Genomic DNA, 24,509 nt, shown 5'->3' on the forward strand with positions numbered 1-24,509 from the left:
AAGGGCTCAGGGGCCCGGCACTGGGGCAAAGAGTTCTCAGGATCACAGCCATCAAGGGAGAGAACGCAGCAAAGTTTCTAATTTATACTGAAAGTGCCATTCATGGTATGAAATAATCCTGTTGGCCAGCCTGGGTCAAGTGCCCAGGCCTCGCTCCTCATCCCCACACCTGGCAAGCTTAAAGACACCAAGACCTTGAAACCACATACCAAAGTTGGCTATAAAGTAAATATTTTCACATATTCAGACACTGGAGTCTTCTAAAAGTGCGGTTTCCCCAGGCATTAAAGAGAAATGAGTCCTGTGTCGCTCAAACCAGGACATAAACAAACAAATAAAAAAATCAGTTCCTTCCTTTACAAATACTAATGGCTGAATCATATCAGATACAGACCGCTATCATTTTCCATCTAATTCCTTTATCATCAGAACGGACTGGCACTCCAAGTCAGCAACAGCTGACAACACGGCAATTGCAGTGTATTCTACTTGAGTCAGCATCAGGGTAAACATTAAGCAACTTGTTTTCTTCAAAAAAAAGAAGCAGAATATTCTCATACCTCTGCACTTTGTACCAAAAGCGCAATGCAAAAAATTCCCCTTTCCTCACTCAGCTTCATCTGGCAGCAGCAGATGAGTGAAGACAGCTTTAGCTGAACGGAGACTCAGTTACTGTTCCTTGTGTATACAAATGACAACTGAGCAGGTAATTAATGAAATTCACTAAAATATAGCACCATGCCAAGTTAACTGCAGCCTAACTGCAGGGTTGAAGACAGAATTTCCACATACAGCTGTTGCTCTGGCGCACCCATCTCTCCGTACACGCCAGCACTCACACCCACTCCTTCCCCATAAGCACTCCAGTTGTCTCCTGCTCGGCCATCCCCTTCTGTCCGCAAGGATCTCCTGCCTCTCCCTGGGCTCCCTCCAGGCCAGAGGCCCCAGCTCCCTGCCCCTCACCCCAGGCTCTCCCTGGGCACCCCCTTTCCTCTCTGCCCTCCGCTCTCCCATCCCTCTACACCAGGAGTTCAACAAAACTACACCTTGACTCTGCCCACGGTTTTCTTTCCCACCTCGTTCCTCAGACTGTGCATCTCCTCCTGGTGGCAACTCATTCACCCGTTTATCTTCCTTATCTCTACTCTTCTCCCCTTTTATTCTGAGTAACAGTGTTTTTCAAACTGCGCTGAGAGAATGAACAGACTCTATCATTTGCTTGTAACATGGCTGGCATTATATTTTCCCCATATCGCTTTATTCCCCCACCTCCTTCACTCCTCATCTAAAACATTTTGTAACATCTCACTCAAAAGCTTTCTTCGTAAGATGTAAAACACCAAACGCCACAACCTTAGTCAACAAGTGGAACTCGCTGAAATGACTATACAACACTTATTTGGGAATTACTTTATTAAAAATAAACTTACACTGAAGCAAAGTCTGAAGTCATTTTCAGAAATTAAATTTTCAGCATTCAGAAATAGCCATCCACTTATATAAAACATACATTTTTCAATAAGGCATTTGAGATGCTTCCTCTGCTAAAAAAAGGGAGGGGAAGGATACATTTACAAATACAAACCAAATCTGCTACCACTTTACTTAAAGTTTACCAAAGATGGCAACACATTTTTAAAACCACAAACATTTTGTTGCTTTTATGCTATTGTTTAGCTACTTTCATGGCATCCTGTGAAAATTTCAGTGCATCTGGAAGGCATGAAAGGCAGGTCTTTACTGTCATTTCCAACACCATCTTGCATTCTGGCAGACACTGACATGGTTCCACCTTCGCACCAGTGTTTTTAGCTTGTCACACTATGCAACATTTGATTATAGGTATCATCAAAAACCGCATCTCAAAGTACTATTTGTAGAAGGATAATTTTTGAAGGATAGTTTTCAAAGATGACATTTTAAACTAAACCCAGCAGGCAAAACGAGCACAAATATGTACAACTCCACATACTTTGGAATTGTGTGAATTGTGTCTTCTTTGGAATCTGTAAAAAAAAAAAACCCAACCAACTAAAGTGCTTTTCAAATGTGTCCTCATTGATTAAAAGGACAGGTATTTTATAAAAAAGTGATCAGTTGCACACCAACATCATTATGGTGCTTAAAGAGGCATTTCAACAGAAAGATAAATATTATCAGCACTTAATTTTAGCTTTGCAATTAAGCATTATCATTTTAAGAATTTCCAGACGAAAGTACACAGAGTCTATTTATTCACTGGAAAACATAAAGTTAAAGAAATAAGAGCTTATTACTCCAATACTGTCAACATCTAGTGCAAGTTTTCTAACATTGGTACCAAACTCTACTTTTTATTGTGCTATGCGGTTTTCAAAAATTTCATACAAAGAAAAAATTTAACATGAGCAGGGGCTAACCTATAAAGTCAAAAGTTAGCCCATGTAAGAACAGGAAGTTCTCACACAAACAGCAGGGTACCTGACCAACCAAATACATCATTCAGAAATAAAGCCACTCTGTTGTTCAAAACAGCTAACAGAAATCCTTAATTTAATCCAAAACAAGTATCTTACAGTCTTCGCTAGGCACTATCTGACTTTTAAAACTTCAAGTTAAAAAGTGACAAAACCAGAGGTTAATTTAAGCTGAAGAGCTGACTCTTCTTTTACAATTTAGGTTTAGTTTCTGCTGTGGAATACCCAATTCCACTTTACAGTCAATTTCACATTCTGCTCTTGTAAACTTGGCATTAGGAGGACTGCTACTGTTCTCTAGATCTCCAATAAGGGGCGGGGGAGGAATTCCTTAGAAGAGTATATATTATTTCATCTGATACGAAATTCTGTTAGATCAAAAAGTATATAAAAGAGATTTAAGGATGACTAAGAACAATTATTTAGAAATTGTTACATGTCCTCCAAAAGATCACTTTCGATGTTTGAGAGATCTTTCAAATAAAAGGCAAGACTGAGTGCCCCCTTCCAAAACACCTAAGAACAAGCTTTCCTTGGCAATTGGTTCAACAGCGCACTAAGCTTCAACAGCACTAAGATTCTGCATGTGAAGAGAGGAAGGTACTGAAACACTTAATACTGAATGAACTACAGATCTTTTTACTCCATATAGAAGATAACAGAGAAAGCCTTTATACTCAAACCTCAAGTTTGTCAGATTCCTCATGTTCCATGCCTAAATGTATAAGACCTGTATCTGTAGTGACGTATTTGAAATAAGACTCCAGTTGCCAAAACCAAACAGGTTGTGGCAGTATTGTCCACAGTGCCTGTATATGAAAAACCTGAGTGCAAGCCCCAAATTCAGGATTATGCATTTAGAGTTTTCCCCAATGAGCGGGCTGTTGGTCTCATCCAGGCTGCAACCAGAGAACAAGATGTCACTGCTGACGTGGGGAAAACAGCGAATGTGAAGTGGCAGCACAGATGTCATCTTGAATATCTGCTTGGCACCACAGAGAACAGACTTCTGTTTCTTGTCAGGGAAATCTGCTCTCATTTATACTCTGAGATAAAACATCTGCATCCAGACGCTGCACACCCCCTTTCATGTTAAGAACAGGGTAATTTCAAGGATTCACTTGGCCTCCGAGCCTGGGGGTTTAGAGTTGGTAACTGATTGTTTATAGCGAGCCCTGATATAAACAGGATCCAGGAATACAGATTGATTTGATCCAATCTACACCTATGAGTTACTTGCAAGAAAGAATCCACCAAGGTTAAAAGAAGCGTCATTTAGTCATTTCCCTAAAGTATTTGTTATTATTTAAGCTTAGTTATAATGTTTCTTTACACAGAAAACGCTAATAGCCTCTCATTCATTAATCCTTTTGATATTAGACGATGTCCTTCAGTCATTTGGTAAACTAAATGTTTATGTACTACTTTTACCAAAATAACAATGACTATTTGCTAAAGCATTAGCAGATGTTTTGGACCGTTCTCCCATAATTAATATTTGACAAAATGACAGTAATAGCTTATAGACAGAAGGGACAAGCCCAGCAAGTTTTAATATCAAATTGCAAACTATGCTGTCAGTTCATTTATGGAATGCAACAGCTGACAAAAAAATCTTTTATTTCCAGAAGTGTAAATGGATCGTTCTCACTGACTATGAAAGCCTATGTGGTTGGTGTTTTTCTGTAAAGAAAGTAACAAAATAAGCTGGAAACAAAATAAAGCTGGGTTTTAAAAGTGCAGTATTTCTTTGTTTAATCTTCTTTGATGTTGTATCATTTCTTCAAAGCTATTATATTGAATGGGCATGGAGCTAAAGTTAGACCAAACCTTCCATCCATAGATGGCTTTGCAGCATTTTCAGGATACAAAAAGGTAAAACTTTGCATTAGACTTGCAAAAATTAAGAACAGCTCCATTTTTGCCAACTGCTCTCCCATGCACACACGTTTACCTAAAGAACAGTTAGAAGAGACGTGTTACTGGTTTCATACTGTTGATCCATTTGTTAACACACATGCAATTCCTATGCTACATAGTCCAAACACAGAAAGGCTCAAGCTACTATTAAGCATGAACCCTGAAGCTTTGGTCTCCTGTATTTCAGTCTAAGCCTTGCTCAGCTGTACTGCTTCATATTAACAGCACATACATCCACAGCAAAAGTATTATCAAAGGACAATTTGTAATTCCTCATTTCTGCCTGGCAACTAGAGACTTTAGGAACCCAATCTGTTTTGCAAGCCACCAACTGTAATAATAAAACAACTTCTGTACTTGGCCCTATGCACAACTTTTACATCTCACACCTCCCAGGCCCTACGCTTGAGACACCACCACCACCCCCAACCATCTACGATGGTATGTGGATATCTTACCCATTCCAAAAGGAATGAATGCCTCTTTCTTAATTAGCTGTCCATTCTCATCCAGAAATCTTGATGGTTGAAATTCATCTGGTTTCTCCCAAATGTTAGGATCTCTGTGTACTGACCACAAGTTGGGCACGATCACACTGCCCTTCGGAATAGTATATCCCTGCAGCACTTTAAACAAAAGCACAGAGACAGAGGATCTGACAAGTTGCTAGAATATAGGAGACTTATTAAAAAGACAACTAGAAGATGTCACAAAAATTATATGGATCCCTAGCTGTGGGCTGCAAATGTAGCAGCAGCTTAAGGCAAAGGTGATCTCTGCTGGCCTGCCTGGGTCAGAATCATGCAAGGCCAGAGCAGCTGGAAAGACATCAAGTTACACCAACAGCATCCTGCAGGGAAAAGGCAGCTGCAATCGTTAGAAATGCACCCTGCTGCACGGAAGCGCTGAGACGCAGTTTCCTCCTGTTCCTGTCCCGTCACAGAGCCCCAACACAATGAACATGGAGGTAAGGAAGAGGGACAGGTTTTGAACTGTTATGACAAAAAGGTTTTGAAGTGACTAATCTCATTTCAACTTGTTGCACATCACTGTCCTGCAAGTGTCCTGCACATCACTGATACGCAATTTTAAAAAAGCGTATCAGTTCAGTACTGGGTTTGAAAGTCAAGTATTGCTACCTCCCATTCACTTTACCCAGTTCTCAGCTATGTTTATGAGAATGTATAGTCGCCAAGACAATCTGGAAAAAGATATTTATTATTCTTTTCCGTAGATGTGGAGCTCAATGGTAGAAGCCTTTCAAGCTTTAGCAAACCGATTGCTCCAAATTGATGTTTTCAGACCTCTGTGTCAGATGGCCAAAAACAACTCTGCTGTTTCAGGTGCAAAGGTGGAATCTCAGCTGCCAACTACCACTAAGCACGTTGACCAACACAAGCTGACCCCCAGAAAAGAAAGGGCTCTAAGTTAGAAAACTTCTGGATGTTAGGTCAGGCATGCTGCTTAAATAGAGGAGTATCTCAACCCCATCTACTCTCTATAAATGCCATTTTCCATGCTTGGGTTACATGTCTAACATGAGGTCTTTGTAAATTCTCACTAGATGTCCCATCAGATCTTCATGCACAAAAGAAACGCTGTATTAACAAGTCTCTACGAACGCTTACCAGCAGTTTCTGAGGCCATTCGAGGAATAGAAAGGGGAACAACTGCAGTCATCCTCTGCACTTCCATAATGGTTGCCTCTGTGAAGGGCATTTGAGCCTTGTGGGTAAGAGAGGGAACTTTGTCACGTCCTAGAACTGCTTCAATTTCTGCATGAACCTTCTCTATTCAACGGGATTCAGAAAAATAAAAAAAAAAACAAAAAAGATGTACAATACGTGAGAAGACATCATCTCAATTTCATTTGCCTATGCTTCATTGTTTACACAGATTTATCAAAAATGACTGCAAGACGTGATCCCTAGCTGAAATAACTACACCACCATAAGCCTCAAGAATGGTCTCAGTTAAGAACAAAATAACCAAGCACCATCTTGGTAACTCTCAAGAGTAAAGCTACTGAGACAACAGACATTGCTAGCACTTCGGTATTGGAAAAGTACAGGAAAAGTTCTGGTCCAGTCCCAAATGTATCCATAATCTTAGTTGAAGAGTTTAACTATACAGTAATTTGAATGGTGAAAACATCAAACTTCTGGCCTGCATTACAAAAAAAAGAACAAAAAGAGACTGCATGTAGCGTGTGCCTGACCTGATCTCTGTCCCTGGGGAAATCCAGTTCTCAGAACTGGGAAAGGTGGTAAAGAGATGGGAAAGCTTTTCATGCAGCTGCTTTAGATACTTCATTCTGGAGCAGGAATTATGGTGCTGTTACTGCAAATGTTGAAGTCATTTAACTTGTTCTTGTTTCCTACTTTCTATTCACAGAACCTAAACTCAGCTATTTCCCAGTTCCCCCAAAAGGCAGCAGCAGATGCTCCTTCCCCAACACAGCCCTTCTGCAGAGGAAAACCAAAGTTAACAAGCTTATCTCCCCTCTCGTTCATGTGAGGCACAAAGTGTCAAAGTAGTTTTTTGCCCCTTTCCTCTCACTAAAGGCTCAGCATACAAGTAATTCTCTTCCTAGAGGTTTCCAAGATGCAAGATTTGCTTCACCCATGTACAGGATGATGCGCCTTTTCTTCCAGGTAACTTGAAATCTAGATACACAGTATAAAAGACACTCTTGAAAGAGAAGACTTCAAAACTACCCTTTAATCAAAAATAATGAAAGTCAGTTTTCATTTTTTACCCTTGACATCATGAATATTTTGTGGTTGTCTTGCTTGCAATTTCCAAGATGCAGAATCAGAATTCAGTATCAGGTTGCTGATACTCTGAGTTTCTGCCCTTTTCTCTCCTTAGCACTGATTCAACATTAAATAAAAGCTCAGTGCAAAAAAAATTTCTCTGTTTTCAGAGAAATTTCTCTGCATTCAGAAATACCGTACAAACTGTATTCCATGAAGAGTTGCTGCCACCTACTGGGTTTGCTACGAAAACAAGTTCTCAAATGAACACACAGTAAAAAATACCTCGACAGCAAGGGATGTGCTAATGGTATGGCTCTCAAGCACCTGCTTTGTGGGGTTTTGCTACTTTTTTTAATGGCACATTATAGCCCTGTATTCAGGTGTGCACGTCCACAGTAATTTAAACGAGTAAAATTTTCAGTATTAAAAAAACAACAAAAAAAGAGACTGTCTCATGCCAAATGTCACACCAGCATTTTACACTGAACAACATTTCTTCCAAGTTTGTAAAGGTATGTGGAACTATACAGAAAGCAGCCAAATTGCTGCTCACATTACCAACTGCAAAAACACAGACTGTTACTTGAACTGCTCCATTACATTTCATGTATTTAAATATCTAAAAATCTCACAGATCTTCAGAACACAAAGACCAAAACCAAGTTAGGGAACCGACCAAACCAAATACTCCCCACTGCCTCCCTGTATGCATGCACACACCCACCTTTCTCTTTTTCCATGTAAAAAGCAAAACTGGCTTCCACAGACAAATACATTCTTTCTGATTTTTTTCCCCTGATAGCCCTTCATTTGCCCTTCCATATTGGCAACATTTGCTACTGCTGAAAGTTACACAATTCAGGTACTTCCTTTAGGCGTTAAGAGATATGTATTACCAGGAGGGAAAAAAAAAAAAAAAAAAAAAAAAAAAAAGAGGCCCATAGATGACTCCCAGGCAATCATGACACATAAGGAATGGGGTGCTAGAAGTGAGAGAATCACATTGCACTGCTAAGTGACATTCTGAACTACTGATCTTATTTATGTTGTTTGACAACAGCCACAATATAAGGAAAGGGGAAATCAAAGATAGGCAACACAACTGTTAGAGATCAGCAGAAGAGAGAAAACTGACTAGCACATGCATGTACGGTACCAGGCAGTAGGAAAAGGGGTTTAAAAAAAAAAAAAAACAAACACAAAACTCTTCTAAATCTCATTTGTGTAATTTAGAACATATCTAATTCATGTAACTGCATATCAAGTCAAGCAGTGATAACACATGACCACTAAAAATAAAAGAATAGGCCTATGTAATAAAATTTTATTTTACATTTGTCCCCAGTGGACTCTCTCTCCCATATACTGAACTGATGCCCTATTTTGAAAGCTTTGCCCAACAATTTGTTTGGTTTTTTGCAATAAACTACGATCTTGACCTATTTAAAGAGATTACTCCAGACAGACAGGTGCTGTAAACAAGTACCTATTTGCTTATTTGCAAAATAGCTGCAGCACATGAAAACTTCAAAATCTCAAATACTTGATAAAAGTATTCCAGGTTTATATTGTTCTTAGAGACCTTAGCAAGAAGTCTGTGCAAAGCAGCGGTCTCTTGGGGAAATGTTGTAACAAGACAACCACATGTACTCTAACAAGACTCAGCATAGAGAAATATTTAACCAAAATTAATTTTAAGTCTTCGGTGATGGAAACTTATCCTAAGAAGTCCTGAAGTGCAACTCTAGCAAGTACTATTTTAATATTGTATCCTCCCCAGCACCACTGGTATTTTTTATATCCACAAAAACCTACAAGTCTAGAACTCTGTCACAAACAGTAATCGGACCACAGCACCATTGAATAATTTGGGTTGCAAGGAACCTCCGGAGTTCATCTGATCTAAACCCTTACTCAAAGCAAAGTTATCTTCCAAGTTAGATCCAATTCTGAGGGTAGATCAGACTACTCAGGGTCATACCCCACTGAGTTTTGAATACACCCACAATCAAAGATTCTGCTAACTCTCGGGTCAATCTGTTGCAACCCTTGCTATCTTCACAGGGAATTTTTTTTCCTAGTATCTGATCAGAATTTTCTTGTTGTAGACTGTCTGCTGCTTCTCTTCCCTCCACTGCACACCTCAGAGGAGATGGCCTCCATCTCCTTAGCATCTTCTCATCAGGTAGTTGTAGACAGCATAAGGTCTCCCCGCAGTCATCTTTCCCTAACACTGAACTTCTGCCTCTCCTCAGGGGCCACGTGCTTCACGTGTTTTTCCTCCCCCCACCATCACCAGCAACCTACCCAACTGCCATGACCGTTCAAGACTGATGGGGAAAGGCCTTGCAATGACATCGAGCAGCTGGTGTCATGGACTTGTGTAAGTCCAATTTGCTTAAACTGTCTCTAATTTGATCTTCCTCTACCGTGGGTAGTGCTTCACTTTCCCACATCCCTCCACTCGGGAGGCATAAAAGCAGACCTTAAAACTGAGATATGAGGTAACTCACATATCTTCTATTACTACTATAAGCCTGAAATACCACAATTGCCAAAGCTTTTGAAACACGCTGAAGTCCCCTGGAATTGCTTGGGAAAAATAAAGTTGTCCCAAAACCAAAACAGAAGAAATGTGTAGACTAAAAGGCAATTTAGATAGTTACTATATAGCACTAACCTAGAGATCATCATAGCAGAGCAGGATAGATGTCTGATTACATATTAACTTTTCAAATTACATGTACACATGTACTATTTGCACTCCAAATGACTTCTCTACTGCTGCTGTTTCCTTCTGTTTCTGAACATTCATCTAGAGCTTTACAGTTTGGAATAAAACACCTAGAATAAAAATAGCCTTACCTTGTACTTCTGGGTAAAGAGACATGTAGAGCAAGCACCACAGTAATGTGTTGGAAGTAGTGTCTGTGCCTGCGATGAAGAGATCACCAATGATAAAAAATAGGTAGTCTTCATTAAAACTGCTCTCCTTGTTGTTCTTTTCTTCTTCCGCATGGATGAAGTACATATCAATGAAGTCCCTGGGATTTGCTGTATCCAGTGTGTCCCTGTGCTGTGCAATTATTTTCTTTAGAAAAGCAGTAATATCTAATTCTGTTTTCCTAAGTTCCCGGAAAGGCCCAAAGGGAAGGTAGTACAGCCAAGGGCAGATATTGACTAGGATCATATAGCTGTTCACACTTAGCTCTAGTGCACGGGCCATGTTCTTCAGCATCGTCTTGAACTCAACATCTTCGTAGTTAAAACGCTTGCCAAAGGCCATGGAACAGATAACATTGGACACTGCATTGCGAATGATTGGAAAGGGATTAAATGAATCCTTTCCATGCTTCAACATTTCCTCCTTTATAAACTTCAGTTCCTCAATGATTTTAGGCTCTAAGCTGTGTCTTCCTACTCCAAAATGACGCAGTGTTGAGAGAGAGAATTTCCTCTGTTGCTTCCAGACAGGGCCATAAGGTGCAAAAATAACACCTGGAAGAGAAAGGGAGAGTCTGAAACCAAAATGCTCTGTTTTCGAGAAGAAATAGAGAGGCCTGCAACACAAGAGCCAGAAGAGAAGGAAACAATACATAGCAAATCTATCCCAAGCACTAGGAGCTAAAGAACACAAGCTTCTTTGTAACAGCTTAGGGAAATCCTGTCCCTCCTTTTCCCAACCAGTGAAATGAATATAACAGTTACATCAGTATTAGTCTTTGCAAGACACTAATGGATAGAGAAAAGGTACTGTAGATGCCTTAGTACAAATAATAACAATTTTGTAGGAACTGTTACTCTGGGACATATGTTTACTATAGCCTTTTCTCCTTAATGTCCCGAGACTCGAATTCCTTCAGGGAGGCAGAACAGACGATACTGCAACACAAACCAGTTTGCGTTTCTTTTCCCCTTCACATTACACAAACTTCTCAATACTGTTTGCATGTGTACATATTTCTATCACAAGCAAGGTTTTTCTTTAACTTATAATCAAAATGCAGGATATGCATGCTGCAAACAAACTGGGAAGGTGAAGACAGGTTCAGAGACACTTGGCAAAAACCTGCTTGATTTGCATCTCAACAGTTTTGATGCCTCTAGGCACGTAGGTGTTCTGCATGATTGTGTCATTATGAAACACCACTTAAATTAAATCCCTTAGCTTCGAGTATAAGTATTACTCACTTGCAAACAGAAACATCTCTTTTGTTGAATTAACAGACCGCTCAAAAGATATCCCAAGATATCTCAGCGTAACAAAATACACAACCTGCTATTTCTAATGTACTCCGTGGTTAACCTGAGAAAGTTTAAAGTTATCAAAACACAGGCTACTTCTGCTTTTGTTCTTCTAGTAAAGTTACACCAGGTGGTTTTTTTTCTGGGAAAAAAAAAAAGTCACTTTATAAAAGCAACATCCACTCTTCCGTCAACTGCAAATCTTTATGTGAAATTTAAAAGAAAGAGAAACAGTCATAAGAAATTAGCAACAGAAAGGTACACCGTGTTTCAATACTTAACACTACCTACATTTCTATTTCAACTTAACGTTCATAGCCCCTAATGCAAAAAGGAGAATAAACAAGTAAGAGATCCATAATAACTAGAAACAGAAATCTGCAGACATGTAAATGAGATAACTGTAAGCAGAAGGGTCTACAATCCCAAAGGTATAAATAGTTTGGTGCAACATAAAGCTGGTAAACTTTCTAGCCAGATTTTCTGATTACATTATCTACTCATAGAAGGGATGACAGACCAAAGAATACAAACGCATGACCTAGATTCAAAAGCCCTAACCAAAATAAGCATAACATTATGAAGAGTCAGAACAAGCTGAGAATCAGCTGAACTTCATCTTCTCTGCATGAAGACACTTGTTAGGAAATCTATTCAAATATCTGCTCCCTGGCACTTCAAAAAGAGAACAAAAAACTTTTCAGATTCCCTTTCTCAAGTGATGTTTCCTGGTAGCGCTGGTATCCTCAAGTAGGGTAGGTAAAAAAAGGGGCTTATTTGGGTCTGAATTTGGCCAAGAAGCTACTTGGGGTTTCAGGGTTTGTGACTGGAGAAGAAATGTGGATTTCTTGGAACAAAACAATGTTATCACTGTTTCTATCCCACAACAAGTATCTCCAAAACAAACTATAGATGCACAGTCTCTTCCCCTTTCTGTCATTAAGAAAATTAGTTTTAGGATCCAAACACCTTCATAAAAAAAACCCAGACCTACTGTCTTGAATGTAAAAAAGACGCTCCCGACCACACAGGAAGGCTAACACCACTGACAAATGTCCCTGCACTCAGAGAGTCCCTCCAGCAGTCCTGCACAGGGCATGGCTGCATGGCATTATGTCCTCTGGAGTCCCGAAACCCCAAACTACTGCAGAATACTAATAATTGATTTGCAAATTGGGAAAGAATAACATAGTAGACAGGGTAAGGAGGAAGAAGAGCATAAAGTTAGAATAACAGAGATAAGAGAAGAAAGAAAACTGCGAACTGGATCACTGTCAGGCAGTAATAATGGAATCGTACTTAATCTCTGTGTGACATGAAAAGTCAACATATCCAGCACAGACAACTGTATTCCTAAAAAAACTCAAAACAACAACAAACAAAACAAACAAAAACCCCAAAACAAAATAAAACAAAACCCCTGAAGAAAATACAATAAAAAATTCCAAAGCAACAAGAACCCAGAATAATCAGGACTTCATGCTCATAACAGAGGGCTAATTTCTATGAACTGATAATGAAAATCTTTCAATACAACCAACAAAACAACACACACACAAAAAACCAAAAAGTTTTTACTTGAAAAATTCAAATCCTTATGAGAAACAAGTTCTGGCAAAGGCTAACTCCCACCCCACCAGTTTCTCATTGGTAGCTTTAGTGTTGCTGCAATACTGGGAACACTGACAAATGCAGAATTCACAACATTTAATGACATTTGATGTCTGTATTGTCTATTGTCCACATCTGGATGTGCACAGGGCAGGATTATAACGGCAGATGACCACTCAGACTCCACACGCTCTATGGACTGAGTCTTTGCTACCTCTCATAGCTATAGAATACAAAAATGCTTTACTAAACCAAAAAATGCCAAAACCTACTCTTTCTCCCCAATGTAGTATTTCTCCTTCCACAGGTGTATGTGTAGAAGCCTGCAGGTAAGAACTGACCTCTGCCTTCTCCCTTCTCACCGCACTTCCCACCCAGCCAAGAAGGCCTCCCTTCATGTTGTTGAAATGTAGAATTTGCCATTTCTGATACTTGTACTTGCTCTCCCCTGGGCACAATATTTAATTTGCGTCTTACAGGCAATAGAGCCACACACAGTTGAGATAAGACCCTCTTTTCTCCATAACATACCCTGCAGGTCGGCTTAGAGTAAAGAAAAAACTATGACAGAAAACGTAGCTTAAAAGAAAATAGCCCCACAAGTTTACACCAGGTAGTTTGTTTACAGAACAAAATTCTATGAATCTGAAATGGATGCTTACTGACTCAATGCGTCCCGGCGTTGTAGTACCCAAGTCATGAGTGGTAGATCGGAGGTTACATAATCATCCCGCTTCTATCAATTCCTTTCCTAGTTTCCTACGAACACAACTGTCACTGCCCTGATCCTTGGCAACATCTCACCCATGAACTCCTGAAACTAAGCACAGGAGGCTCACAGACCAAACGTAAGAGGCTACCAGTTTGAGTATTGTAACCCATCCACCTCCTCCATGAACCACACAAAAAGAAACACGTTAGCCCAGAGCTTTCATAGACTCATAGAACAGTTTGAGTTGGAAGGGACCTTAAAGATCATCTAGTTCCAACCCCCCTGCCATGGGCAGGGACACCTCCCACTAGACCAGGCTGCTCAAAGCTCCATCCAGCCTGGCCTTGAACACTTCCAGGGATGGGGAATATCTGAAAACTGAGGTTAGAAATTTACACTGTACCTACACCATAAAAAACACCCAGAACACCAAAACCAAAACACAAAGCTTTCAGAAAACACGTATTTCTCATATCTTACCCCACAGGTTCTGCAGCAACTGCCTTCCCAGTAGCACAAAGGCAGCATTGCAGAGGTTCGGTCGTCTCCTACATGCCACCACTACACCCAGGTCAGCCCACTGAGAGCAGCGGTGACTTCCAGTGGCTTTTGGAGACCCTCCTCACACAGGGGCCAAGCAGGCCCTGCTGCCTGCATTCACTTACTCTTCCCTTTTCCCTGTTCCCTTTTCAGAACATGCTACCCCTGTGGTGCATTCTACAATACCCTCACATCTGCGGCAATTCAACTTGCGCCAGCAAACGCAAGCTCGGTACATTCCACAGTCAACTGGGCAGCCCTCATGTAACAGTCCCCCCTGCCTGGGTGCAGCTCTGGTGACCTTCCAGATAAAACTAAATGTAAAGCAACATAATGTCCCTGCCGCAGTGCAGAACAGTCAGGCACAGTCCCCGCACTTGGCCGCAGCACACTCCGGACAACAGGCTCCTGACACTTTTAACTTGAAAAGTCAAAAGTGTCACGAGTGGTGTTCCCCAAGGTTTGGTATTGGGGCCAGTTCTCTTTAATATCTTTATCAATGATCTGGATGAGGGGATTGAGTGCGCCCTCAGCAAGTTTGCAGATGACACCAAGTTGGGTGGGACTGTCAACCTGTTTGAGGACAGAAAGGCGTTGCAGAGGGATCTGGACAGGCTGGATTGATGGGCCGAGGCCAACGGTATGAGATTCAACAAGGCCAAGTGCTGGATCCTGCACTTGGGTCACAACAACCCCATGCAGCACTATGGGACTGGGGAAGAGTGGCTGGAGAGCTGCCTGCCGGGAAAGGACCTCGGGGTGGTGTTCGACTGCAGGCTGAGCATGAGCCAGCAGCGTGCCCAGGTGGCCAAGAAGGCCAACAGCATCCTGGCCTGTATCAGGAACAGTGAGGTGAGTAGGACTAGGGAAGTGATTACCCCCTGTACTCAGCACTGGTGAGGCCCCACCTCGAGTACTGTGTTCGGTTTTGGGTCCCTCACCATAAAAAAGACATTGAGGTGCTGGAGGGTGTCCAGAGAAGGGCAATGAAGCTGGTGAGGGGTCTGGAGAACAAGGCTGAGGGAGCTGGGGTTGTTTATGATGGAGAAAAGGAGGGGAGACCTTATTGCTCTCTACAACTACCTGAAAGGAGGCTGGAGAGAGGTGGGGGTCGGTCTCTTCTCCCAAGTAACAAGTGATAGGACAAGAGGAAACAGCCTCAAGTTGTGCCAGGGGAGGTTTAGACTTGATATTAGGAAAAATTTTTACACTGAAAGGGTTATCAAGCATTGGAACAGGCTGCCCAGGGAAGTGGTTGTGGCACCATCCCTGGAGGGATTTAAAAGATGGGTAGACATAGTGCTTAGAGATATGGTTTAGTGATGGTTTTTGTCAGAGTTACGTTGATGATGGTTGGACCAGATGATCTGAAAGGTCCCTTCCAACCTAGGTGATTCTATGATTCTATGACTCCCCTGGAGCATCCAGCCGTGGAAGCTGCTAGCTGTCCTGGCTGCTCTTGTGTCACCGTGTCCAAAAAAGTCTAACAGAGAACATACAAAATTCACAGCAATCAAGGAAAAATAAATCCACTGTGAGCCTGAACATGCAGTTTTATAGCACCGCTAAAATTGATCTAATGTCTAAGTGCTCTTCCCCTTTCCTCCCCCAGTCCTTGCTAAATGTACTGTACCTAAAAACATTCATGCACTATAACAACAACTACGTGACAGTGAGATCTGTCTCAGACCAATGTCATTAAACCAGTATCATTAACCTTTTGTTTCTTTTATCCTTTAAACCAATTACAGCAATGGCACCTGATTGCTTTTTATTAAACACGATCTAGGTCCCTCGCTTTCCTCTTATCTTTGCTGGGGTAATTCTGGTACAGTAAGAAATTGAAGATAAAAAGTTTCAGGCACTTAACCAATAGATTTCTCTGGCCTCCGGGGGGGGAAAGAAAAAAAAAGACAAACAAGTTTCACAAGACCGTTAGCACATGCACACCGTTAGCACATTAACAAGCCTCCTGGGCCAGCCCTCCTAAACTGAAAGAGGAAAAGTAGTTTTCCACAAACACCGAGATCTGTAACAGACCTAAAGACTAAACGTGAAGAAATTCTAACTGTGGTACAGCCATCACGCGTCTGAACTCCCAAAGCCCTTTTGTTTTTTGTTGAAAGCTAGTAAACTCTCCTCTGACCTATTAAAAACAAACAAACAAAAAAAAACCAAACCAAACTAAAAAAAACCAAAACAAACAGATGTGCTCAGTAAGTTCTGACAAGCAGAATAAGGCACGGGGCAGCGCACAGGTACTTCGTACCGCTGCCGAAGCACTCGAAATTTCTTCTGATACAGCTAAAATCAGAAAGCCCCTCGGTGACAGACCGGCTGTTGCTAAAAATCCCTGCACAAACGCCATTCGCTTTACCGCAAGCGGAGGGAAAGGGACGCGGCATCTCGGCGCCGGCGATGTGGCCCGTGGCACACGCGGCGGGGATGCTGCGAGTCACCCTTTTCTGCCACCAGCAGGGCAAGGGACACGCACCGCTGGCGGAGAAACAAGCAGACGGCCCAGCCCGCCATCCACGGCACTGAACTCATCCATTTCGGCGCGGCGGCCACCAACCCCCCAGTAGCTCCCGCTCGACATCCTCGCCGAGCGCCGCCCGCCCCGGCAGCCCAGGCAGGCCCAGCAGCCCGCCAGCCCCCCGGCAGCCGGGGCGGGCCCGGGCCCGTGGGGAGCCCCCCCTTACCCTTCTTGCGGGTGATCATGAGGACGATGGGGACGGAGGGCCGGTCGCTGAACACCTCCGCCTTCTGCACCAGCGCCTCCCGCACCGCCCCGAAGGTGTTGAGGACGATGAAGGGGCGGCTGCCCACGAAGAGGCGGAAGACGCTGCCGTACATCTTGGTGAGGCCGGTGAGGAAGACGTGAGGGGAGAAGGCGGGGGAGCCCCGGCCGCCGCCCCGCACCTCCACCGCCCACCGCCTCAGCAGCGGCGGCGGCAGCAGGGCGAAGGCGAAGTTGCCCACCAGCGGCCAGGGCGCCGGGCCCGGCGGCAGCCCCGGCAGCGCCCGCCGCCGCCCCCGCAGCAGCCAGTAGCAGCCCAGCCAGCACAGGGCCGCCAGCAGCAGCTCGGTGGCGGTGGGTGCCCGCAGCAGCCACGTCCACCCGCCCGCGTCGGCCGCCGCCATCCCCTCAGGTGGCGCGGCGGCCCCCACCCTCGCCCCCCGCCCGGCGCGTAGCGGCTTAAGATGGCGGGGGCGGGCGGGAGGCGAGGCCTGCCCGAGCCCTGACCCCGCCGGCGGCGGGGCTGTGGGCGGGCGGCGGGTCCGCCCCGGGGCCGGGCTCCGCTCACGGCGGGGAGAAGCGGCCCGGAGCCTGCGGGGAATGGGAAAGACAGGCACTGATGTGCGGAGTGCGGGGGACGGGAGGTTCGCAAAACGCGGTAGAATGCGAAATTACTTCTTGGAGGGGTTGGGTTTGGGGGCTTGTTTTGGTTTTTTTTTTAGTTTGTGGGGTTGTTTTGGTGTTGTGGGGTTTTTTTTATTATTATTTTTATTTTTCTAGGTGGGGGTATCAAAAGCTGACTCTGCACTTTGGCTAAGTTCAAGTTTAAAAGGTTTCATCAAACATAAGCACATATATGTCCATCTAGTCGTATAAAAAAAAAAAAAAGAAGAGGGAGTACTCCTCATAACCTCCTAGGACTTAACTTTTTAATGCCCCTTATGCAAAAATTTATGGGGGCTCATAAGGAAAGGAAATAAGTGATGGATCCTTCTTCCCCTTCTCCAATGCAGAAGCTGGCACTTGCAGGTAACACACCAACAGTTTGTTTCCATCACCAAGGACTAAGCTGGAACAAAGGTTAAATAGCTGCTTGGCAAGTGCAGAACAGCTCGGAGGGGCCTCTCAGAGCTGGACCTACATTTTAGGGGAATGATGGTTTTAGTTCTTATCCTTCCCCATTAAAAAATAAAATAAATAAACCCCCCACCAAAAAAAAAAAACCCAAACAACTAACACCACACCAAAAAACAAACTGGTTTTAAGGGTAAGTTCCCTGTCCCTGTGAAATACACCTTCGTGCACTTTGTCTAGCTGATTTAATTTAATCCCTAGAAAGGTAATTAGATGTTGAAAAATGCCACTGCATGGTCTCCCAAACCCTTTGCTGCAGCATCAGCTGTTTTAGTAAGCGCGCTTGATATGTCCTCACTAAGAGAGGAAAGTCCTGTGGGCAAAACACAACTACACCACCTTTAGATTGACCCTCCAAAAAACTAAAATGCACAGAACAAATGGTGCTTACCCATTAAAAAGGGTGTTGGGTTTTTTTAAGTAGTTGAACATTCAGTAAAGATAGCTCATTCAGTAAAGTGGCTCTTAAAACAGTGGCTGGACTATATTAAAAAGGTTTTATTGCAATTATACATAAGTTACAGGAATTCTAGAAATACATAAAGCTTCAAGGACCATTTTCCTCCAAGCAATTAAGGCAACTGGATGCAATCTCTCTTTAATATAAACAGCAAATGGATATTTTACTAGCCATGGATGAAACAAAGTAGAAAAACCTAAGATCACAGATTTAAGTTGGCAGAACAGAATGCAGCTTTTTTTTGTGTCTATATTTGGCAGAAATTCAGTGGCTAATTACAGTGTACACCAATAAAAATGCATCTATTAGAAAAATACAGAAAAATAACAGGCAAAAATTTATCTGAACCAAAGACATTATAAAATCTGAGCCTCAAGGAAATTTTAAGTTGTGCAGTCTGAAAAGGAGCAGCTAAGCTATTCACTACAGCTGAAACACATTACTGTTTTTGCCCATATTTAAGAGTAATCTAGCCTCACTTCCTTCTCTGTCTAGTTGAGAAGCAGCACTAGATAAAGAAATTCTCTCCTTGCCACCATATGCAGTTGAAAGATTGGCTTCAGCAGCATATGGCCAATTCTAGGTTACCCAGAGAATAACTTTCACATTAATTCTGATAAAAAATGAAGCTATTTTCATAGTTTTAAGTGAATTTACTGATCAAATGTAAACTTTGCTCTGAAATATCATTTCTACTTAAAAATAAGAGAAGCTGTTGCAACATTAAAGTCAGATTTTCCAATTAAAATCATAACCAATAGCCTCTTTTTAAAGCATATAATTAACAGCAAAATATAAACAAGTACTTTACTAATATTCTGCATACCCCAAATAACTCCACATGCAAGTTTTATCACTACAATGCTTTCGTTGGTAATCATTTCTCCTCAGTACTAATACAGTCCCAGTATCAGTGTAATAAAAACCACTGCCATTTAATTCTGCACTTCAGGAAAATCAGTTCCTCAAACTGTTTTGCCCTACATTGAGAAATCAAAGCATTTCGTGACTCTAATTTTAACAGGTAAAAAAATCTCCATGCAATAAGCAAACAAAAAACCCCATCATATTCAAGTCTGTCATTAAAACAAGTGTTTAAAAAAAATAAACAGTCAAATTATTTTTCTTTAAAGATAACCAAGTTACAGAGTTAAGGCCCAAGCAGAAACATTGGGAGTTTAATTAACACAGTAAACTCTCAAAAGCAATATAGTGTTCCTTTCTCAAACTTTATCTTAGCCTTTGAATCTTACTAAGTCCTTACAACTGTTGACCTGTTATCCTCTACAGTTGTTGCGTTAGCACCCATTCTCTTCAAGTATGGGCCGGGTTTTTTTGTTGTATTTAAGCTTGCAGGCAACTTTTAGATTTTTTTTTTTTTTAAATTTCCACTTTATTTACAAAAAAACCCCACTCTCCTTATCAAAAGAATATTGAAAATATTTGAAAGTTCTGAGTTTGACTAGTGTACTGACAAAAACGTTTCTGTAACTCAGAGCAGCTAATGCAAAAAAGCCTGCTCAGTCAAGTGCATGTTGCATGCTTGCAAAATTTTCATTTTTGCAAGGCATTTAAACATGCACCCATTTGTCTCTTAATATTTCTGTAAATATTGCACTTTTTTGGTAAATTAAAAAAGACAACCAGTTTTCTTCAAAGCATCTAGTAATTAAGAGATAGGAAAGTTACATTTCAATGTGGCTTAGAACTGTTACGGATGACTTTGTTCTATCTTTGTCTCTTCCAAGTCTCCTACTGCTAAAGCAAGCGCTGAGAAGTAGGAAGACACAATACAGACTATCATTACTGGACTATCCATCTTCAGTCAACAAAAACACCTAACTTTTACCCTAGATGGTGGGTTTGTTTCCTCTTTAAGTGACATTACTCTAGACCTGGAATATTCTTTGCATCGACACAGAAGTCCTATAAAACAGATCTTAGAGAAGCCTGTTTATTTCTTGAAGTACTAGGTGCAAGTGATTCAAGAGCCATCTTCCAGTATATGAAAGGTGGCGGTTTAGTGACCAAAACCTCAGGGTGCCACGACTTTAGAGCACAGGAAGGGTACTGCAGTGTTGCAGACAGTACACGCACCGGCTCATTTGCCAGTGTGTACTTGGACATGGCACCCATTCCACGTGTTCATGTCTCCCTATCAATTAAGAGCATCATACTTACTTCAGACTTGACTATAGTAGGATTTCCAAATGTGTTATAGGCAGACACCTTTACAACTGCAAGTTTAGAAGCAAGGGGCCTTTAACAAGAACTAAAGGCTTTGGATTCTCCATAGGGAGAAAACGTAGGTACTGCTGCCCAAAGACGCCTCTTGAAGATTTAGAAGTGCATTGTCCTTCATTATATGCAATGTAAAATCATAACCAAAGAGGGGGGGGAAAAAAGCACAACAATATCTTCTGCAACAGAAGGCACAAGATAGTTTTTCATCTTAAGAGAAGGTTGCTAGTGAGGCTCTAAAGCAAAGTTAGAAAATTGCTTTGCTGTTCCACAATCTAAACAATCCTAGTTTAAGGCTCTCCCATGTGTTTTTACAGTGTTCTACAATTAATTGCCTTGATAATTATGTCAAGTTTCACTTCTGTTCTTTAGATATGGTTATGGGGTTGTGTTCCTTCACAAATTTGTTTTTCAGAAGTTTAAGGAAGAGATAGATCTACACTGCATAATGAGTGTTGTCCTCATGCAGTTTTGTCCATTTCACATCCTCTCTTTCTGTCTCCAAGGCTTCAACAATTATGACATCAGAGAATTTTTATTTTATTTTTTTTTTAACTATTAGTCTATGCCTTAATCCTAACCAATACAATTCTTATATTTTAGACCAAGTTTCAGAAGATTAGCTATCCTAAGCACGTATGAAAATTTAATTTTGGACATGTATTCTAGACCCATATACACTCCTAACATTTTTCTGCATTAAAAATACTTACTGTAATATTTTGCTGTTTTTATATAAACAGAAATAGAAAAGGGTCATAGTTATATAAAAAGAATTTGGAACATGCTTAAAATGTAGAGAAATTTTGCTTTATTGAAAAGGTGTCACAACAGCTTTCCTTAATGTTCATGGGTAAGAAGAGAATACCAGCTCTTGCTATTTTTTTAAGAGATCATTAGCACCATAAATGGACATAGGTTTTTGATTTTTAAAGATGTGTATGGTCATATAAGTAGTCCAACAAAGTACTGCATTTGTTAGTACAGAGGCTGACCATAAAAAGTTTCGATTTGTATGTGCTGAGTAAACCACATAGGACAATTTCTTTAACATGTTTTTACCAAATTCATGGTCAACAGTGCAATTGATCACGACAGATAGCACCTTTGGAGATAAAAGCTACAAGATGCTCACATTATTGCTTTTTTTAAAGAAAAAAAAAGTACAGCTAGTGCAATAGGTTTGTTTTTTTTTTTTTTTTTTTTTTTTTTTTACACAGTGAACATAGATTGCAACATCTAAGTAACAACTCTAGTATCTCATGGTATACACCAAACCACAACACTGAGTTGTCATCCACTTAACCAAAATAGCTGACATGCTAGAAAGTGTTATCCCGAAAGTTTCACATCATAAAAGCCAACTTTCGCTAATTATGAACAATTTATGTAAAAATTAGGCCCAGTTTGCAAACATTAGTAGAAACTACAGCACAAAAGGTCTCTAAGTAGTATAATTTGTTATTGTAGCATTATGCTGTACATTGTTTGTAGAACTGGACCCTAAAGCTATATATATATAAAAAAAGGCCACATATTAGCTCCTTATCATGCAAGCACTACAGCATCCCTGTATTAGCATCTACGGTTCCTCAGCAGCCAACGGCTTTTCTTGCCTAGTTTTTCCCAGGTTGGATACATAGCTCCAATTAACGTACAGAGCTACAGATTCAACCTAGGAGAAGTCCTGGAAGAAAAGCTGTCAGCCAGTGAGAATGAAACCATGTTGCAGTTAAAAAAAAAGTGACATCCTGTACTGTTTTTACAGAAGTCTTTGGGAGCTCTCCTCAAAGTCACATGGAAAGCACAAGAACCACAGCCATCAAACCATTATTTCCTCTTTTACTTTCAGGTTCCTTGGCGTGTCCCTGACCTCACAAAACAACCAGAATTTATCTTTTTCACATCTCACACATGCTATCCTGAATCAGGAAGATAAACACAAATTAACATACTAAACATTTAAAGAGCAAGAATTGATTCCTGAGATAAAAAGTATTCCCAAAGATGTTAGGTTTTGTACTTGAAAATAATTTCAAGTTTCAAATTGGGCAAAGATGTGTCTCATGAGAATCCCATTTGGCTTTAGTGTTAATTTTGGAGCCTTCTCAAACGTAAATCCTACTCTTCTGTACTGAGCCATTTAGAAAAGGCAGTTAATAGAAGCAAATAAAGTTAAGACAGGAGCCCAAAACAGCCTAGGCTAAAGCATAAGCAGTATTTTGAGTGGCAACAAACTATGAAAAAAGTGGAATGTAAAAGCAGTTTTTATAGGAGTAGCAAAGTACAGATGACAAGTAACTCAAAATGGAAGAGGGGCTGGAGTTTAGCAGTATTGTATAAGGTCCATATACAAACACTTCACTGGTAGAAGCAGGGAGATAAGTTTCCTCTTGATATGCACAGCACTCCTGCCATCTCTAATTTAAAAAACAAAACAAACACCACAAACCAATAATAATAGCAATAACAATAATTTAAAAAGAAAACAGACCCACTAATTTTAAATGTAACTCACATGCTTGAAGAAACACCAGATAATATACCCCATTGAATTAGAACTCTGATGACTGGTTTTACAGTGGTCTCCCTTTTCAGCCCTTTCATAGTTTTCTAGTTTGTTAGCCATCTTCACTACACTTTTTAGCTATTACCACCTTTGGTACTGGTGCCCTCAGCCTGAAAGGAGCTTCAAAGGATGAGCAGTGATGACTCACAACCTACTATGCAAGTACAATCTAGTTTATCTTCACAGAGAAGCCTCTGTGTACTGCATCCGATACTGCATATGCTGCAGAGACCCCTCTCCACACACATGTCCCTGCACGGTGCCTAGGTCCCCATCTGCTCAAGGTGCCTTTACTTCAGTCTAGTTTCTGATCACTTTTCCTTTTATTAAAAAAATACATAAATAAAAAAAAACAGAAGACACCTTCAGACACATTTCAGCAAAGTTATTTTTGTGAAAATTAATCTTAATTGTCACAAAGGAGATTCTGCTGTAGTAAGTCTTTGCAGTTCCACAAATGCTACCCTCCTAAAGACCTTAATGCAGAGGGCAAATACAAGAGCTGAAGTTAATATTATATAGGCATAGCTTGAAAGAAGCGTATTTCTGCTAGAAGAAACCCACACGTAGAGGCTGTAAAAACACCTTAGCCACTCTATACAATGGATCTACATTTTTTCCATTGACATTTACCAGAACTAAAACCAGTTATGACTAACCATACAGCAAGTAAAGGATAAAAAACACTCACTCCTCATCTAGGGAAAGGACGGGGCCGACCAATACAGAACCATCTGAAAAAGACAGAATGCTAAATATAATGGTATAACACAGCATCTTTTTTCCACAATAGTATGGATAAGACTGCCTGTAGCACACAGGCAATAGCATTTGAATTCAAAAAGGGACAAACTACTTACAGCAAGAGCTGGTTTGCCCTCTCTTCCTCCCTGGGTTGCATCTCTAAGTTAAAGGTTAGCCCACAGCAAACAGCCACAGAAAACAAAGCTTCTCATGGTATTTGCTAAACTCCCAAGTCCTTAGGAATTAAAAATATTTTCACTGAAAACAAGTAAAATCTTCCTGAGTTTTTAAGCGCTAATTTTAACCTGGAGAGAAGATCTCCTCAGCAGCATTTTAAATACACACTAGAGACCCAATATCATTACTTCATCTTAAAAT

General features: G+C 41.1%; 1 protein-coding gene across 1 annotated transcript; it reads right to left on the bottom strand.

Moving 5' to 3' along the window:
- Window positions 1-1,395: 1,395 nt before the first annotated feature.
- Window positions 1,396-17,636, bottom strand: CYP2U1 (cytochrome P450 family 2 subfamily U member 1). The gene is made up of 5 exons (XM_074589397.1): window positions 16,946-17,636; window positions 10,001-10,633; window positions 6,005-6,166; window positions 4,835-5,002; window positions 1,396-4,410 (listed from the first exon to the last, which is right to left on the bottom strand). Exons 1-5 carry the CDS (start codon window positions 17,385-17,387, stop codon window positions 4,232-4,234), a joined length of 1,584 nt encoding a protein of 527 aa, XP_074445498.1. The 5' UTR covers window positions 17,388-17,636; the 3' UTR covers window positions 1,396-4,231.
- Between the last annotated feature and the right edge of the window lie 6,873 nt (window positions 17,637-24,509).

This window comes from Larus michahellis, chromosome 5 (assembly GCF_964199755.1).
Source record: "Larus michahellis chromosome 5, bLarMic1.1, whole genome shotgun sequence".
NCBI lineage: Eukaryota > Metazoa > Chordata > Aves > Charadriiformes > Laridae > Larus > Larus michahellis.

What these genes read in the sequence shown, in the direction of transcription:
- CYP2U1 (XM_074589397.1), bottom strand. Translation starts at nt 17,387, where the DNA reads ATGGCGGCGGCCGACGCGGGCGGGTGGACGTGGCTGCTGCGGGCACCC. An exon ending in CATGATCACCCGCAAGAAGG is followed by an intron (nt 10,634 to 16,945) that starts GTAAGGGGGGGC and finishes TTTCTCTTCCAG; the next exon opens with GTGTTATTTTTGCACCTTAT. An exon ending in TCTTTACCCAGAAGTACAAG is followed by an intron (nt 6,167 to 10,000) that starts GTAAGGCTATTT and finishes CCCGTTGAATAG; the next exon opens with AGAAGGTTCATGCAGAAATT.